General features: G+C 43.8%; 2 protein-coding genes across 5 annotated transcripts; one reads left to right on the forward strand and one right to left on the reverse strand.

The window, feature by feature from the left end:
* Positions 1-10,598: 10,598 nt before the first annotated feature.
* Positions 10,599-12,282, forward strand: Cldn7 (claudin 7). 2 transcript variants are annotated; one of them, XM_026390641.2, is made up of 4 exons: positions 10,599-10,821; positions 11,614-11,778; positions 11,886-11,970; positions 12,069-12,282. In XM_026390641.2, exons 1-4 carry the CDS (start codon positions 10,599-10,601, stop codon positions 12,229-12,231), a joined length of 636 nt encoding a protein of 211 aa, XP_026246426.1. In that variant the 3' UTR covers positions 12,232-12,282. The 2 variants fall into 2 exon arrangements, with proteins under 2 accessions (XP_026246426.1, XP_026246427.1); XM_026390642.2 differs by lacking the exon at positions 11,886-11,970 and having other exon boundaries at positions 12,069-12,219.
* A 424-nt stretch (positions 12,283-12,706) lies between these two features.
* Positions 12,707-18,760, reverse strand: Elp5 (elongator acetyltransferase complex subunit 5). Of its 3 annotated transcripts, none has more exons than XM_026390687.2 (8): positions 18,509-18,757; positions 18,289-18,349; positions 18,120-18,200; positions 16,458-16,678; positions 14,461-14,564; positions 13,881-13,976; positions 13,672-13,772; positions 12,707-13,034 (listed from the first exon to the last, which is right to left on the reverse strand). In XM_026390687.2, the coding sequence occupies exons 1-8, from the start codon at positions 18,645-18,647 to the stop codon at positions 12,920-12,922; spliced, it is 918 nt and encodes a 305-aa protein (XP_026246472.1). In that variant the 5' UTR covers positions 18,648-18,757; the 3' UTR covers positions 12,707-12,919. The 3 variants fall into 3 exon arrangements, with proteins under 3 accessions (XP_026246472.1, XP_026246471.1, XP_026246473.1); XM_026390686.2 differs by having other exon boundaries at positions 14,383-14,564; positions 18,509-18,756; XM_026390688.2 differs by lacking the exon at positions 13,672-13,772 and having other exon boundaries at positions 14,383-14,564; positions 18,509-18,760.
* Positions 18,761-18,815: the final 55 nt, after the last annotated feature.

The following is an 18,815-nucleotide window of genomic DNA, read 5'->3' on the forward strand; positions in this document are numbered from 1 at the left end:
CTGCAGAAGCAGAAACGCTGAGTCATAGGGTGTTCTTACACCTCTGTGACTATGTGCTGCCAACTTGTTCTTCAGAATGGCTGTTTCAGTGTCTATACTATCAGCAGTGTAGAAAGCTCTACGACACTGTAAACTCTCAGACAGCATCACCTAGAAGTAGCCCAGTTGAGTATGAATGTGGGCCTAAATTGCCTGAACTGAGCCCCAGATCTGTTTTGTGCCCTTTGTAAAATTATTTAAGTTCTTTGTGCTTTATTTACCTCATCTGTAAAATGAGAAGGAGATAATAATAGTATCTGCATCTTAGGGTTTTAATGAAGGAGGATAATATAATATTCATGTAATGTTTAGAATAAATTGCATTGTTTTTTAAAAATCTTTTTTAGTTGTAAATGGACACAATACCTTTATTTATCTTTATGTGGTGCTGAGGATGGAACCCAGGGCCTCACCCATGCCAGGCGAACGCTCTACCACTGTGCCACAACCCCAGCCCTTATTTGATTTTTTAAAAATATTTATTTTTTAGTTGTAGATGGACATGATACCTTTATTTTATTTATTTTTTTTGATGTGGTGCTGAGGATTGAACCCAGGGCCTTGCACATGTTAGGCTAGTGCTCCACCACTGAGCAACAACTCCAGTCCTGTTTTTGTTTTTTTCAACAACTTTATGCGGTATAATTGATGTACAAAAAACAACATATATTTAAAGTGTACAATTGTACAAGTTTTAACATGTATGCACCCATGCAACCATTCCCACAGTTAAGACACATATCCATCATACCCTGTCTCCTTGGGTCTCACTTTAAAAAAATATATATATTTTTTTAGTTATAGTTGCTCACCATACTTTTTTTTTTTAAGAGAGAGAGAGAGAGAGAGAGAGAGAGAGAGAGAGAGAGAATTTTTAATATTTATTTTTTAGTTCTCGGCGGACACAACATCTTTGTTGGTATGTGGTGCTGAGGATCGAACCCCGGGCCGCACGCATGCCAGGCGAGCACACTACCGCTTGAGCCACATCCCCAGCCCTATTTATTTATTTCTATGTGGTTCTGAGGATTGAACCTAGGGCCTCGAATGTGCGAGACGAATGCTCTACCATTGAGCCACAACCCCGGCCCCCTTCTGTCTCTTTATAATCCCTCCTTCTGGCCTTTATCCCAACTCTTGAGGCAAGCACAGATTGGCTTTCTTTCTCTCTTTTCTTAAAATTTTTTTTTAGTTGTTGATGGGCTTTATTTTATTTATTTATATGTGGTGTTGAGAATTGAACCCAGTGCCTCACACATGCTAGGCAAGCACTCTACCAACTGAGCTTCAACCCCACCTACCAGATCTGCTTTCTGTTATTATAGACTAATTTGTTTTTTCTAAGGTTTTATGTGATAGGAATCAGACAGAATGTACTCTTTTTTTCTGACTTATTTCATTTAACATAATGATTTTGAGCTGGGTATGGTGGTGCATGCCTCTCCTTCAGGAGGCTGAAGCAGGAGGACTGTGAATTGGAAGACAGCCTTGGCAATTTAACAAGACACTGTCTCAAAAAAAAAAAAAAAAAAAAAAAAAAAGCTGGGGATGTAGCTAAATCTCTAGTATTGCCCACAAAATAAATAAATAAATAAATAAATTTGAGATTCATGTATTTTTTTTGCATGTACAAAATAGTTCATTCCTTTTTATTGCTAAATGATATTTCAATCTTTTAAAAAAAGATTACAGATCAAGGCTCAGAGTATAGCTTAGTCAGTAGAGTGCTTATTAAAAAAAAAAAAAAAAGAAAGAAAATTTGTATATTTTTTTTCCCATCTCTGCAGCCCTAAGACATTCTTTTACATTCATCCAGTGAAATGATGAAAAATCCAGAAGGTTATTTTGATAATGCAAGAGTTCATCTTTATTTGAAGTGTTAAGGATACAATTTATTTTCCCTTTAGTGGGCCATATTTATAAAATATCAAATTTTAGTGATGCCCTAGGCAACTTTGTAAGACTCTGTCTCAAAATAAAAAGGGCTGAAGATGTAGCTCAGTAGTAAAGTGCCCCTAGGTTCAATCCCCAGTAACCCCCTCCCCCCCACACACAAAAAAATCAAATCTGATATATGCAAGTGTCTATTAACTTGTTTCTGTTCTATTGGTATATTTTTCAGTTCTTATACAATACTACCATGCTGTTGATTTTCATGATGCTTGTAGCAAGTGTAAATTTCCAGAAGGGCAAGACCCCTCTTTTATTACTCTTCCTTTTCAGTGTCTGCTTAACATCTATGGTCTTTTGTTGCTCCATACAAATTTGGGGGTAAAGTTATCAAGATTTGTAAAAAGACAGGTGCTAAGCAACTCAGTAAGATCCTGTCTCTAAATAAAAGATACAAAATAGAGCTGTGAATGTGGCTCAGTGGTCCAGTGCTCCTGGGTTCAATCCCTGCCCAAAAAAGATTTGTATAAAAAACAAGACACCAGTTGGGTTTTTTAAAAAAAATTTGCGAGGAGGTACTGGAGATTGAACCCAGGGGTGCTATGTACCATTGAGTTACTTTCCTAGCCCTTTTCATTTTTCACTTTGAGACAAGCTCTTACTTAGTTGCCCAGGCTAGCCTTGAAATTGGAATCCTCCTGTCTTTTTTTTTTTTAAGTTTTAATATTTATTTTTCAGTTTCTGGTGGACACAACATCTTTATTTTATGTGGTGTTGAGGATCGAACCCAGCACCCCGTGCATGCCAGGCGAGTGCATTACTGCTTGAGCCACATCCCCAACCCCAGAATCCTCCTGTCTTAACCTCCTGACTCACTAGAATTATAGGGGTGGGTCACTGTACTTGACAACCAATTGAATTTTTTTGGTAGCATATCAAATTATAAAATAATTATGAGGACAACTGATACCTTTATACTATTAAGTCCTCCATTCAAGAGGATAAACTGTTTATTCAGATTATTTTTTGTGTTCTTTAAGAGAATTAAAACTTTTTCCACTGATAAGATTAATCAAGTAATCTTAATACTACTAATTCCTAGATGCTTTATAATTTTTGACACTGATGCAAATTGAGTTATTTTTATTACATTTTCTAGCTTATAATTAATGGTGTAGTAAAATGCTAGTGATTTGTTTTTGGTAGGTTGATCTTGTACAGCAACCTTCCTGAACAAATTTGTTGATTTTATATTTATTTATTTGGGTTTGTTTTTCTTTGATACCAGAAATCGAACCCAAGGGCACTTAACCACTTAGCCACGTCCCCAGCCCTTTTTATTTTTTATGTTGAGACAGGTTCTTGCTAAGGTGGTTAGGGGCTCAGCTAAGGTGGTTAGTGGCTCTACCACTAAGCTACCACCCCAGCCCCTGCTAAGAGTTCTTAGGCAGACAGTGAACCTTATCAAATACTCTTTAAAATCATCATTGAGGTAGTCTTATGATTATTTCTTTGGTTTATTCATGTGATAAATTACATTGATGGATTTTGTGATATTGAAACAATTGCATTCCAGGGATAAACTATCCTTGTTCATGGTATAATAAAAAACATTTTTACATTTGGTGAAGTAATATTAAGGACTTTTTCATCTATGCTTATGGAAGAAATGGGTTTATATTACTTGTCTCATAATTATCTTTAACTGATTTCAGAGGAAGATTATCTTAGTCTTATGAGCTGGCTACTTGGTCAATCTTTTTCCAAATCCATATCTCAAATATTCACTCCAGAATGAATCACAGTAGAGGCATGTAGCTCAGTGGTAGAGTGCTTGCCTAGCATGAATGAGGCCCTGAGTTCAATTAAAAAAAAAAAAAAAGAACCACAAGAGATTACCTGGTCCAGCCTCTTGCTTCCTAAGCAGGTGAAAACATTATTGCTCCTGTTTTACAGGTGAGACAATGGAGGCCTGAGGATAAAGTTCTGAATGAGGTGGAATTAGAACCTGCTGGGTCCTGTGGTGCTCACCTGTAATTGCAGTAACTCTGGAGGCTGAGGCAGGAGGATAATAAGTTCAGAGACAGCTTGGACAACTCAGTGAGATCCTGTCTCAAAATAAAAAGTTAAAAAGGATTGGAGACATAGCTCAGTGGTGGAGCACTCCTGAGTTCAATCCTCAGTACTGCAAAAGGAAAACAAACAAGAACCTGAATATTCTGTTTGCCTTAGATCTGTAACTTCTTGGTATGACCAGCATCATAATAGATGACCAATTAGTTTTTTTTTTTTTTAAGGAAAAAGAACACTTAAAATTTATTACATGCATAAGGCATAGCAGTATTATATTCCACTCATTTGGTTAGTTACTTTGCAGTTCTGGGATTAAACCCAGCAAGTGGCCAGGCAAGAGATCTACCACTGAGCTACATCTCCACCCCAATTCATTTCATTTCATTCTGAGATAAGGTCTGATAAATTGCCCAGACTGGCCTCCAAATTGTGATACTCCTGCCTCAGCCTCTCAAGTAGCTGGGATTATAGATATGTGCCACCATGCCCAGCTCAATTAATTTTCATAATACTTTTTAAAAAATTTTTTATTTGAGGATAGAACTCAGGGCCTTGTGCTTGCTAAGAGTTACTGAAATGTAACCTCAGCCCCAAAAGGTTTTGTTTTGGCTTTTGTTTTTGTGGTGCTGGGGATGAAATGTAGAGTCTCCCAAATGTTAGGCATATGCTCTCTCACTGAGCTACATCCCCAGTCCATCCTCCATAGTTTAAAATAATATTGCATAATATTAAAATAGTACTGCAAGATTCCAAAGTTCATTCATTTATCAGTTTTTCCAGAAGATTTTTTTTTTTCATAGAAACAAACAGGTTGGTTGGGTTCCCATACCAAGTTGTTTATCTCAAAGTATCATCTTGGCCATCCCTGTTCTGTGGTATCTTTCCACAGATCTGAACTTTAGACACTACTCCCAGCCTCTGCTCTGAAATTTCTTTCCTAAATGGTACTGACACATCTGGCTGTCTGGAAGACATGTTTCCCTGGCTTTCCTCTCTCTCTCTCTCTCTCTCTCTCTCTTTGTTTTTTTTTTTTTTTTTTTTTTTTTAGGTTTATTGAAGTACTGGGAATTGAACTCAGGGATACTTTACCATTGAGCTATACCCCTAATCCCATTTAAAAATATATAATTTTATTTCATGGTACCTGAGATTGAATCCAGGAGTGCTTAACCACTGAGCCACATCCCCAGCCCCCCTGCTTTGTTAAATATACATGACAGTAGAATATATTCTGATATATTATACATACATGGAGTATAACTTATTCTAATTAGGATCCCATTCTTGTGGTTATACATGATGTAGAGTTACACTAGTGTTGTATACAGACAGGTTTGAATGTAGGAAAGTTATGTCTGACTTATTCTACTGTCTTCCCTATTCCCATCCCTTCTCCCTACCTTTCCTTCCCCTTTGTCTAATTCAGTGAACTTCTATCCCCCTCCCCCATTGTGTGTCAGCATCTACATATCAGAAAGAGTATTTGGCCTTTGGTTTTGGCTTATGTTACTTAGTATGACAGATTCCAGTTCCATCCATTTACCTGGAAAATGCCATAATTTTATTCTTTTTTTTAAAATAAATAGATATTTTTAGTTGCCAATGGACCTTTATTTATTTATTATACGTGGCGCTGAGAATCGAACTCAGTGCCTCACACTGGCTAGGCAAGCACTCTACCAATGAGCTATAACCCCAGCCCCAATTTCATTCTTCTTTATGCCCAGCCCTCTTATTTTATATAAATTTTTGACTGGATCTTGCTAAGTTGCTGAGACTGGCTTTGAACTTGAGGTCTTTCTGCCTCAGCCTCCCGAATTGCTGGGATTTTAGGCATGCACCATTATGCCTGAATTTTATTTATTATTATTATTTTAAAAATATTTTTTAGTTGTTGATGTACCTTTATTTTTTATTTATTTATATGTGGTGCTGAGGATCAAACTTATTGCCTCACACATGCCAGGCAAGTGCTCTTCCACTGAGCCACAACCCCAGCCCCTTTATTTATTATTATTTTTTTAAATGTTTATTTATGTATCTTTAGTTTTAGGTAGACACATTATTTTGTTTTTTTATGTGGTGCTGAGGATCAAACCCAGTGCCTCAGGCATGCTAGGCGAGCACTCTACCTATGAGCACAACCCCAGCCTTTTACTTATTATTTGATATAGGGTCTCACTAAGTTCCCTGGGATGGTCTTGGGCTTGTGATCCTCCTGCCTCAGCCTCCTGAATAGCTAGGATTACCAGCATGCACCACTGTGCCTGGCTCCTGGCAACCCTCTTTATAAAGGCTTGTTTGGGTCTTGTTTCACATACCTCAGAATCTGGAGTTGAGAGTATTGCTCTCTGAGACTGCTGCAGCTAGACCATTATTCTCCCTTCATTCTTCAAAATCTCCTGCTCCTTCCAGGTTCTATCTTGAACTCTGTCACCTGTTATCTCTACGTTGATAGTGTCTTTAAGTTTGGGCATTCACCCACATGCACTGCTAATTTTAGCACCTGGCTCATTATCTTCCTTTTTACACCTATTTTCCTATCATCATTGTTGTTGACTTCAAAATCCCTGAGAGTTGGTGGGCAAATGGCATCCACCTGCAGTCCCGGCTACTTGGGAGGCTGAGGCAAGGAGATTTGCTGGAGCCCAGAAGTTTGAGGCCAGCCTGCACAACTAGTGAGACCTGTTTCAAAAACCAAACCAAATCAAACCAAACCAAACCCCTCTGGGTAATCCATCTAACTGTAGCTTCTCAACCTCTCAGTCTTATCTCTAATGATCTTTCTCTTCAGCCCTTCCTTAGGCCCCTAAGGCCCCTAAATTATTTTGTTATTTTCCCCAACAACCTCTCATGACTACCTCCTAGTTTTCTGGTTTATTTACTAATGTTTTTCCTACTCCTTTCACCTCATGGAGACTTTTAAAACATTGACCCTACAGTTTTCACTATCCACCAACCCATTTTTGTGTTTATTCCTCTTTTTACCCTATTCATATCATGATCTAATATATAATCACTCTCTTCTCTCTCTCTCTCTCTCTCTCTCTCTCTCTCTCTCTCTCTCTCTCTCTCTCTCAAAAAACCCAACCATGGTATATTCTGCCGATCCAATTCATGTGGGTCCTTGAATCCAGCTATTTATTTCAAGGCTACTAGAGAAAAAGGAAAAAAAAAAAGAAAAAAGAAACAAAACTGATGCTCAGTGGTGTCATAAATTGATGGTTCTTAACTGGGAGAAATCAAATTTTGCTCCTCTTTTCCCTAGGACATTTGGCAATGTCTGGAGACATTTTCAATTGTGGCACTAGGGTGTGAGGGAATGTTCTACAACATCTAATTGAAAGATGTCAGGAATGCTGCTAACTATCCTAAAATATGCAGGACAACAAAGAATTATCTAACTCCAAATGTCAATAATGCCAACGTTAAGAAATCCTGCTTTAAATTAGTGACGACAAGTCTCAAAGGGACAATTGACAGAGAGCCTCTGCACTTGCTCTTTTTACTGCTTATAACATGATTCCCTCCTGGTTGGCTCATGATTTAAGAGTAATTTATTCAGAAAGTTTTTCTTTTTCTTTTTAAAAATTTTTTAATATTTATTTTTTAGTTTTTGGTGGACACAACATCTTTGTTTATATGTGGTGCTGAGGATCCAATCGTGGACCGAATGCATGACAGGCAAGCGCGCTACTGCTGGAGCCACATCCCCAGCCCCAGAAAGTTTTTCTGACCTCCCTTGAGACTGGACCAAGCCTCATGACGTTACCCTGTTTCATTGCCTTCAAAACATTTACCATTTTATGTCTTTATTACTTGCTTCCTTCTAGAGAATGAGTTACATGAATATAGTGTCCTTATCTCTTTTGTTCATTGCTGTATCCCTATGGTCAAATATAGTGCCTGACACACATGACAGACATTCAGAAAGTAGTTATTGAACAGTGGGTGAAATATTATTTATTTGAAATTTATTCATTCATTCATCAAATATTCATTGGTGATAAAATACAGAGACATCTGTAACCTCATGAAATTTACCATACAATAGGGAGACCCATATTGAATCAATAAGCACACAAAATAGTTTCAGACTATGATAAGGGCTTTGAAAAAAAAGTGCAGGTAGCCATGAGAACATTGAGCAGTCTGGGGTGGGGCAATCAGGCCAGTCTTCCTAGAAGTGATATTTGAGCTGATAGCTGAAGAATGAATCAGTTAGCTGGGTAGAGGAAAGAGGGTGGGGGTAGATGGAGAAGAGTATTCAGGCATAGAGAACAGAGTGTTCAAAGGTGCTTTACTGAGCCAGAATTTATATAGTACATTTCACCAACAGAGAGAAGTCCAGTGTTGGCTGAGGCACAGAGCCAGGTAAGCCATGGTATGGCATTTACTTCTATGAGCACAGGAGTGCCAGTAAAATATTTTTAAATGAAAACAACACATCTAATTTCGTAAACAAAGATCACTCTGGGGAACAGATTTTAGAAGGACAAGAGTGAAGATGGGGAGATTGGGTGTGAGGTAGTTACAGTGTCCAGGTTACCCTATAGTGGTGGCAGTGAGCTTGGAGAGGTGTTAGATACACTCAAGCAAAGGGGAACATGGACTTTTAGAGCTGGAAGGAACCTGTTAAAAAGAATCTCACCACGAATCAAAAAATACAATAAATATGAATGACAAAGAGTTCATGAAGTTCTGCATTTTATACAAAAGCAGGTTAGTGAACTTAACAAGAGTGTTCTTTAATATGTTCATTGAATGAATCAAGGAAAGATTTACAGACAAATGTTTGAGAAGAATGTAGATGGAAGATATGAGGAAACAGATGAAAAAATGAAGAGAGGAAAATGTAATGAGAGAGCCAGATTAAGAAAGGTGTAAGGAGGTTGGAAGGAGGTAGACTGGGAGACAACAGCAAGAAAAAGGGGTGGAGAGGCAGTAATGTGCACAAAGGAGATGAAAAGGGCTGGGCTCCAAAGGATTGGAGATTGGGTACAATGGTAAACTAACTGGGAAGGAGTGAAACAGGAAACTACAAAATGGAAAAGGCAAGAAGGGGGAGATGATCAAAGAGAGGAATGAGCAGATGATTGGAAGAGATGTTGGGAGGAAGGATGGGGCAGAAGCTTGGAGAGAGTGAGAAAGAATGTGAGGGTGAGGTGGAAGAATGAGGGTGGAATCAAAGGCCACTTTGGAGAGCCAGATGTTGGGGAGGACAGAATGGTGAGGGGATGGGAGAGTGCCACAAACAGTTCCGCCCAGGATAAGAACAAGGGAGAGAAATGTGCTAGCCGTGGGAGGGGGTGAGGAAAGTGAAGGGTAAATTTGAAAAGACTCCAAGGGAAGGGAATGATGGGTGTAGCCGAGATTCTGACCTAGGCTTACCCTTCTCCCCACCCTCTGCAGGTTCACCTTAGTGGTTTCTGCCTTTTGCCAGGAGTCTTGATGTTAGAGGGGATACTGACAGGCTCAGGCATTAAGTATGTCAAGGATTGGAACAGAGGACCAGGAAGTGGGGTTACTGGAGAGCGGTGCCCAGAAGCTCGCTGACTGTAGGAGGGCCTAGCTAGAGGGTGCCGGCAGTAAAGGGGAGGGGTCCTGGGGAGATGTCACTGGGAGTGGAAACTTCAAGAAGTCTGCAGCAATGGGTGATTTTCCCGGATTGGGTCAGGGCCCATTGAAGGTGGAAACAAAAGAAAGAGGAGAAGATCGAAGGGTGGAGTAGAAAGGCGGGCTGGACGAAGAACACTTGAGGCATAAACCTGCAGGGAAAAGGTGGCGCCGAGCCTTTCCAGGGGCGTCTCCCCAGCTCTGGCCCCGCAGCTTCCCAAGCGCACCTGTTGAGAAGAAGGGAAGGAAGGGGCACCTTGGTGCGAGTGGGAAATCCAGTCTGGAGGGGCTGACTGGGAGTTTCAGACTCCTGAGAAGACGTTGCCTCGTCTCCACCTGTGGTTAAAGCCCGGCAAGTGGAGGGGCGTGACCCTTGTGCTCAGGTTTCTTCCTCTTCACCTGGGCAAGGAGGGGTGGGGGCCAGGACTTCCGGTTCAGGTGAGTGTCCCTTCAGTGACGTCAGGTCACCCTCGGCTGCCCCTCCGGTCCCGCCCCCCCTCCCGCGCTCCCGGTCCGCGGGGGCGCGTCCCCGACGCCCTACATATACTCAGGTGCGCCGCGCACCTGTCCGCCCGCACCTGCCCGCTCACTGCCGGGCAACCTTTCCTGCGCAGCGAATCCCTGGACCGATAGGCCTAATACTTTCTGGGAACCGCACCCAAACGGCCCCTCTACCTTTTGTTTGGTAGGGTTCGTTGAGAGCGCCGGAGAGAACCGCCTGACCTTCGGGGACTGTTTTTGTCTGAAACCAGATCTTCGGGCATAGCCTGTTCCCTTTGCTGAGACCGTCACTCCACCCGAGGGGTCGATTTGTGTTTACTTCGGGTGACAAGAAGATTTGAAGTCACCCGGTCAAAAACATTTTTGCTTCTTTGGGTGACTTAAAACACCACCCCAAGTTGTCTTGTTGGGTTGACCCCCGGATTCGGTTTGTCGCGTAGGGTCGCCAGTCCGGCGTCCCGTATTTTTTGAGGGCGGAAATGGCCAATTCAGGCCTGCAGTTGTTGGGCTTTTCTATGGCAATGCTGGGTTGGGTGGGCCTGGTGGCAAGCACCGCCATCCCGCAATGGCAGATGAGTTCCTACGCAGGCGACAACATTATCACGGCCCAGGCCATGTACAAAGGGCTGTGGATGGACTGCGTTACGCAAAGCACCGGCATGATGAGCTGCAAAATGTACGACTCGGTGCTTGCTCTGCCGGGTAAGGCCGCGGGACCGACGGGGCGGACGCGCGCATGGCCGAGATGGTGGGGCGGGGTGTGGGCAGGGCCGAGATCCCCCGGCCAGGCACCTTGATTGCCAGGGACAGGAGGAAGTCGAAGTGGTCTTGCTGGGGCAATGGGGCTGGGCTGGGGCGAGCGGGGTTCTGGTGGACGCACATGGGCTGATACCCCTGCATCCTGCGCTCTTCCTAGAATGCCCCCAGCCAAGCCTCCACCAGGGCTTGGGCAAGTGAGTCCTAAGCCTGGTCGTCATCTCCCCACCGCCCTGGGCCAGCCAAGGCCTCCGTGTTATCCGGCCCTTTTAGTTTGGACAAAAGGGGGTCGGGGCTGAGGCTGTACGGAGGACTGCGCAGCTGGGCAGTTTGTCAGACGTGGGCGGCCACCTGCGGCCTCTAATCTTATCCGACGATTAGCCGAAGCCGCAGGCCCGTGGCCCCGAAGGCGGGACCAGGGCTGGGACGCGCGTCAGGATGTTCAGCTTATGCCCAGGTTCTGGCTGCCCCCTTTTACCCTTCCCCCTACTCGGAGCAGTTTCATCGAAACCCTGGCGCCCCGGGCGGGTTTCTCAGCAGAAAGGGCGGGGCGCGAGCTGGAAGGCTACGTTGTCCCAAGGGTGTGGGAGCCTGCCCGCTGGAGGTAGGGCCTTAGACATCTGAGGGCGTCAGAATCTAGCGACCGCTAGACGCGGGTTCAAGGAATAGTGGGCGCGGCCTGCCCCGCCAAGACTGCCAGCCATTTCCAGCAATGACGGCGTCTTTTCTCCTCTGCAGCGGCCATGCAGGCCACTCGAGCCCTAATGGTGTTATCCTTGGTGCTGGGCTTCCTCGCTATGTTTGTGGCCACGATGGGTATGAAGTGCACACGCTGTGGGGGAGACGATAAAGTAAAAAAGGCCCGTATAGCTATGACTGGAGGAATCATTTTCATCGTAGCAGGTGAGTCATAGGTCCAAAGGCAGCTCTCCTCTGGCCCTTGTGGGAGGTGGTTGGAGAAGGTGCTGATTTGAACCCTCACAATATTGGAATTCTTATTCTTTCTCCAGGTCTTGCAGCCTTGGTAGCATGCTCCTGGTATGGTCATCAGATTGTCACAGACTTTTATAACCCCACCGTCCCTGTGAATTTTAAGTAAGTCTGGGATCCCTGTCTAAGAATCAAATCTGGGTTCTTGGGATAGGAAGGCAGAGGCAGGCCAGGTTTCTAATCTCAATCCTTTCTTTCCACAGGTATGAGTTTGGTTCTGCCATCTTTATTGGCTGGGCAGGGTCTGCTCTGGTCCTCCTAGGAGGTGCACTGCTCTCTTGCTCCTGTCCTGGACAGGAGAGCAAAGCTGTGTACCGTGCACCACGCTCCTACCCTAAGTCCAACTCCGCCAAGGAGTATGTGTGAAGTGGGACTCCCATGCCCCAGCCTGACAAACTGTGGGCGTGCCCAAATGACTCAAAGGACCCAGGGCAGAGGATTCAGCATGTGGGCAGAGTGCAGGACAAAGGCCTCCTGGTCACTCCATCCCTATACACCATGTACAGTCCTCTGGGGGGGGGGGTTGGGTAGGAGACAAAAAGTGGGGAGAGTGTGCTTTTTGTACAGTAATAAAAAATACGTTTTGGAAAGTAGGCTTTCTTTTCTTTCTGTGCCTGATTCTTCCCACTCAGATCCTTGGAGGGAGCTTGGTACCTAAAGTACATTTACTTCAATTCAAACCCTTGTACAGTACCAGTTGTGTGCCAGGCCACTCTTGCTCATTTAATTTTCATCATGACTCAAACCCAATGCTTAGACTGGACTCCAAAGACTCAAGAGCTTGGCTTTCCTCATTCATTCTCACTGCCCACCACTCATTTCCTTTTTATCAACAACAAAAAAAATTAATAAAAGATTTTATTAGGTATGAGGGGTTGTTCCTATTTCCTCACCTTATGCTATCTCTTCATCCCACTTTCTGTTCTGATCGGATACTGCTTCCTACCTCATAGGGTAGAACCTCCATAGACAAAGGAACAAAGGCAGTACAGAAACTGGGACCTCAGTCCTCCCACTCCCACCCATTTCCATTAGTGTAGTCAAGTCTGGCCAGTCAAATATCAAGGTCATCATCTGGGTCTTCTTGGTCTAGGTCATCATAAGCATCTGGCTCATAGAAGATGTGGCTGGTAGCCTGGCCTGGCGCAGGACGCAGTAGAACCTGCTGTCTGAGGGAGAATTGGTGCTAATGAGGTGGTTATTAGATCAAGTCTGGATACCCCCTTAGAGGTGCCTGTGACTCACTTAGGCAACCCAAACTAGGCTTGTGTCATTTTCTTGGTCCAAGTTCCTCCTCTGACCTCTAAGATTATTTAGGGCTAAGAAAGAACCAGTTGACCCTGGCATAAGTACTACTCTTATTTAATAAAACTCTGTTCTTAGCAGCTTGAGGGGAAGGATTCTGCAGCAGTCTTGCTTCATCCACCCACACACTGGGCTCAGACAAGAGGCATCTACCAAGCCCTTGTTAACCAGCCTTTGCCACACCCATGCATCTTCCTGTCCTATGTCCTAGCACTGCTGGCAGGAGAATAAAGTTACCTCTTAGGGTTTGCTCTGGCTCAGCCCAGAGCAAGATTACTCTGGGGACAATTATGAAGGCAGAACCCATCCATAGCTGTAATGGAGATAAAAGACAGGAAGACCCTCCGCCATTATGGGAGATATGGGTGGGTACAGAACCACTCCCCAGGCTTGTATCTGGAAGTGGACTTTAGCTCCTATAAAGTCTGAGAGGTTAATCAATAACCTGTCTTCACCCCACCTCAGATGCTGGGGATCCAAGCACTTAGGCTCCAGCCTTACTTTTCAGAACTGAACTGGAAGGGCAGAATCAGGCTATCCTTGGCTTCTCTTTCTTCCTTGGACAGGTGAAGGTTAAAGGTCAAATGAGTCATGGGGTCCACCTGCAGGTAAAAAGATGCTGCCACTTGGCCTCATTCCTGAATCTTTGACTCCACTCCCAACCTCTGCAGTTTTATTCTACTTTTGCCAGATCCCAAGCTTTTAGGTACCAGAGATGTATGAGGATCTGGGTGGTGCTGGGACCCTAGGGGAGGCCCCTCCTGGAGATCGAGGCTAAAGTCAGGAAGGATGGAAAACCACGAAGTCTAAGGAGAATAAAGAAGAGAGTTAAAAAAGTTTTTTTTTCTTTTCATCCCACTGAACAAACTAGAGAATTCAGGACCTCTCACCTCAGCCCCCAATCACCCGAACACATTGTTTTCAGCCCTAGCCTTCCTTTAAGTGTCTCCCTACAGACTTGTTCCTCCTTCCCACTAATAACTATTCTAGTCTTTTAAAAATCTTTTTCTAGGGCTAGGGATGTAACTTAGTAGTACAGTGCTTGCCTACCAAAGTGCAGGGCCCTGGGTTTGACCTGTCTCTCTAACACACACAACCAACAAAATAAAACAGGAAAGTATTAAAAAAAATTTTTTTTTTAAATTATTCTTCCCACCATGCCAACCCTTTTTCTGACTCTAATTTCTAGTTGTTCTTGTTGCTTCTCCTAACCTGATAAGTTGGGCGCTGTTGGGGCTTCCGAAAGAGGACATGGGCTGAGGCTTGGCCCATTAAACCACCCAGAATCACCTCAGTCTGGGTAAGACTGCTCAGTGCTCCCACAAGGCCTGGGCCATGAAGTTCTTCATGTAGCAGGCCCAATACATGCACCTGCTTTACTGGGGAACTATCACCTGGAGAGAAAAGGAAATGCAGGGCATGAAGGAGAGTAGTGAACATTTAGGGTTGAGGTGAGGTAGTAAATACTGAAGAAAAGGAAGGAGAGGCCCACATTCCATCAGAGTTCTGCCACAGTCGTGACTTACCCTAGCCAATCTCACTGCTTAGCTACGAGCCCCTACACTCTACCGCTCAGTTATACCCCTGGCCCTTTTTTATTTTGAGACAAGGTCTAAGTTGCTCAGGCTGGCCTTAAACTTGAGATCCTCCTGTCTCAGTTTCCCAAGCACTGGGATGGCAGGGGAGCCATAGGGATTATAAGCATGCACCAGTGTACCCAGCTTCTTAATACATTTTCTTACTCCAGTGCAAATCTGATCAAGGGACCACTGACTTTGGCCGCTCCTCATGGTCTTCAGGATGGAATAAACATTTTTGGCTCCTGATAGCCACAAACTTTTCAGTTTCATCTCTTACACAATGTACTGCTTGCAGTTTTTTGTAATTTCCCAAGATCTTAGGGCCTCCTTTCTTTCCCTTTTTGGGAGGATTAAGAGTGTTGGGCTCTGCACTAAACATTAACACAACATTTTAGTTTTTACAGAGGTCAGCAATTTTAGATCAAGCCATATGGCAATTTCAAGTGGCTTTTTTTCCTAACGCCATAGTATCCCCCACCTTTTTTTTTTTTTTTTTTTAAACAGAGAAAACTGAAGCGCTGAGAGATCAAGCACTTTAATACAAAGTTAGGTGTGTCTAACTCGAAATCCCATTCTAATACCCACAGTATACTTTAGGGCTAGTCCCAATGTTCCTGACTCTTGGGCCAAATCTGTCTAAGCCTTGCTCTTCAGGATGGTTCCTTCTTTAAGGTACCCTGTACATATATTCCTAAATCATTATAGTCTTTATCAGACTATCTTGTATACTTATCTGCATAAGAATTTGAGCTCCCAGGGAGCAAGGACCCAACTACAAAATCAGACTTTATTTTTCCATTATTGAACCTTATATGTTGTATGTATTTTGTTAAGTGAATGAATAAAAACAAATGCTAAAAAAAAAAATGACTGGGGTTGTAGCTCAGAGGTAGAGCACTTGCCTAGCATGGGTAAGGCGCTGGGTTCAATTCTCAGCACTGCATATAAACAAACAAATAAAATGTCTACCAATAACTTAAAAAAAGATTATAGGGCTGGGGCTGTGTAGCTCAGCGGTAGAGTGCTTACCTAGCACGTGAGGCACTGGGTTCAATCCTTAGCACCACATAAAAATAAACAAATAAAATAAGGCAATTTGGGGGAAAAAAAAGGTTATAGAGGGGCTGGGTTGTGGCTCAGGGACAGTGCACTTGCCTAGCACATGTAAGGCACTGAGTTCGATCCTGCATACCACATTAAAAAAAATAATAAAGCCATACATATAAAAGAGATTATAGTAAAAAATTCTGGGTGTGATGGGGTACACCCGCAATTCCAGCAAATCTGGAGGCTGAGGAAAGAGGATCGCAAGCTCAAGACTAGCCTTAGCATCTTCTCTGTCCCACAATAAAAATAAAAAAGGGCTATGAATGGTTAAGCATCCCTGGGTTCAATCCCTGGTACAAAAAACTAAAAACAATAACAACAAATTCCCCCCAAAAGGTTGAAGATGTAAGAAAGTCTTTGGAGACAACTGATGCTGATGCTGGATTTTTTTTTTTCCTGGTGGAACTGCGGCTTGAACCCAGGGGGGCATTATACCACCAACCTACATCCCCAACCCTTTTTTGAGACAGGATCTTACTCAAATTGTGATCCTTCTGCCTCTGCCTCCCAAGTTCCTGACTCTTGATGCTGATTCTTAGGTTGGAAAAGGGAAATATTGCCTGCCAGGTGGAGATATGTAAGGGTAAGGAGGGTTCTCACCAGGGTAGGAGTTTTGATGGCTCAGAGCATGGAGGGTCTGGCAGACTGCAGTACAGGGAAGATGAAGCAAAAGCCAGCTGAGTGAATCAAGAGCTATGGTGGCAGGACCAGGATCTGTCCTCCTACATATGGCTCTCAAGACTCCCAGGGGTCCCTCAGGAAAAGCCTCCCCAGTTTTTGACCAACTGAGAGGGTCTCTGAAGAGGTCATAGTAAATCAGCCTGAAAAGGGAAAATAGGAGACATAATATTACCCCTTTCCCCTGCCACCTCAAATTTATCCTATCTTTGTGGCTCTATTTTTAAATTTTCGCTAATACCTTAAATTTTGGAGCTTACGCTCTTAGACATGCAACCTAAGATTGAGAGCATAGACTTTGGTGTCCAATAGCCTAAGCTCCAAGCTTGGCTTTGCTACTTGTATAAAATCACCTAACTGGGAATTCTACCTACTGAGCTACTTTTACATTTGTTCTAAACTCTCCAATTGTACTGCCTCTGTCTTGAGTTAGACCTTGGTCACCTCACAGCATTATTCTCTTTAAAATTCATTAAAACAAGGGCTGGGGTTGTGGCTCAGTGGTAGAGCACTTGCTTAACATGTGCAAGGGCCTGGGTTCAATTCTCAGCACCACATAAAAATAAATAAAATAAAGGTACTGTGTCCAACTACAATTAAAAAATCAATATTAAAAAATTCTAAACAATGTTGTTCACTGTTCTATCTCCACTATATAGCAGCACACATGGTTTATAACTGGTACACAGTATGTACCTGGATTACTGCAATAGCCTTCCTACCTGGTCTCTCTGTCTCTAGGCTGCCTTCTTCCAATCCATTCTCCACACAGTGACTGGGGTTGTAGCTCAGAGGTAGAGCACTTGCCTAGCATGGGTAAGGCACTGGATTCGATTCTCAATAACTTAAAAAAAGATTATAGGGCTGGGGCTGTGTAGCTCAGTGGTAGAGTATTTGCCTAGCATGTGAGGCAAGCACATGGACTAAAATTTCTAATAGGTATGGTGTTATCAACTCCCCTGCCAAATTTTCAAACCATTCCCCACTGACTTTGAGGAGTGGTTTGAAAATTTATACCTTTTACAATCAAGTTACCTCTTTATCTGCATGACTTCAGCTATTTTGGGAAGCTCTTCCACCTTTCATGATATGTCTTATCATACCTTCCTAGTTTTGCACATGCAATGAACCCTCTGCCCCTAGGACAAAACCCTCAGAAGTTTGCAGTCAGTGTAGAGCGAAGTCTGGAATGCATGGTTGAATAAAGCACCACCAGATTCTGAATGACTCAAAAGGCAGAGAGTGTTTATTCTTATCCTCCAGTTTGGTCTCTACTACTCAACAATATGGCCTACCTTTGTGTTGTGTGTGTGTGTGTGTGTGTGTGTGTGTGTGTGTGTGTGTGTTGGGGAGTACTGGGGATTGAACCCATTGGCGCTCTATCACTGAACTACATTCACAAACCCTTTTTGAGAAAGGGTATAGGTAAGTTGCCTGAGGCTGGCCTCAAATTCGGGGTCCTCCCGAGTTACTGGGATTACAGGCATGCGACCCAGACCGGGTTTTTATGTTTGTTGCTGTTAAGAAAGTCTCTTAACAACAGGGGCCCCACATCTAATGAAATTTCTCCCAATTTGTACTTACCGGCTGTTGACACAGGAGTCAAAACCTTCTCGAAACTCTTCCTCACTCACTTCACAGCCCAAGACGTGGACTTGCTCCCCACTACGGCAGAGATGAGGGGGAAATGTCGAAGAGTGGGGCACTGGCTCCCTTCTTAAGCAAGGACTGAGACACGCTGCCTGTTACTCACCGCAGTGCAGATTTCTTGATGAGCGCTTTCAGAAGACCCCGCCCCTCCCACTCCACGGAATCTAAGGAAAGCGAGGGCAGAATAAACACTGAGAACCTTGACGTTTCCACCTTCATAAAACAACCGCGACTTCCACTCCTAGCCTATGACCTATGGCCCTTCCTTCCCATTTCCACCCCATAAATCTGACCCGGAACCTCCGGTGCCTTAAGTTTCCTACCACGGAGCAGCACCAGGCCGCCCAGGGCCAACAGAGAATCCAGCATCTCTGACTGGCTTCCCACTCCTACTTCGACGCTCTCTGATGGCGTCACGATCCACAGCCCCGCCCGCTCCGGGTGAGAGGGCGGGGCACTCATTCCTCCCACAATTAAGAGCTGGCAAAGGCCGGAATGAGAGGTGATTTTATGTTCAGTATTCCCAGGAGAGCTAAGCGAAATGCCCCCTCCCGAGCCTTAGCGCACAGACGTAGGGACGATACCCACAGCCTACATTTTCACAATGACTGGGGCGGGAACAGCCGTTGG

Source organism: Urocitellus parryii, chromosome 7 (assembly GCF_045843805.1).
Source record: "Urocitellus parryii isolate mUroPar1 chromosome 7, mUroPar1.hap1, whole genome shotgun sequence".
NCBI lineage: Eukaryota > Metazoa > Chordata > Mammalia > Rodentia > Sciuridae > Urocitellus > Urocitellus parryii.

Bases quoted from the DNA above. Each gene is read 5' to 3' on its own strand.
- Elp5 (XM_026390686.2), bottom strand. From the start codon at position 18,647: ATGAGTGCCCCGCCCTCTCACCCGGAGCGGGCGGGGCTGTGGATCGTG. The intron at 18,201-18,288 runs GTGAGTAACAGG...TCTCTGCCGTAG, and splicing joins ATCAAGAAATCTGCACTGCG to TGGGGAGCAAGTCCACGTCT. The intron at 14,565-16,457 runs GTGAGAACCCTC...TTTTCTCTCCAG, and splicing joins CCATCAAAACTCCTACCCTG to GTGATAGTTCCCCAGTAAAG.
- Cldn7 (XM_026390641.2), top strand. From the start codon at position 10,599: ATGGCCAATTCAGGCCTGCAGTTGTTGGGCTTTTCTATGGCAATGCTG. The intron at 10,822-11,613 runs GTAAGGCCGCGG...TCTCCTCTGCAG, and splicing joins CTCGGTGCTTGCTCTGCCGG to CGGCCATGCAGGCCACTCGA. The intron at 11,971-12,068 runs GTAAGTCTGGGA...TTCTTTCCACAG, and splicing joins ACCGTCCCTGTGAATTTTAA to GTATGAGTTTGGTTCTGCCA.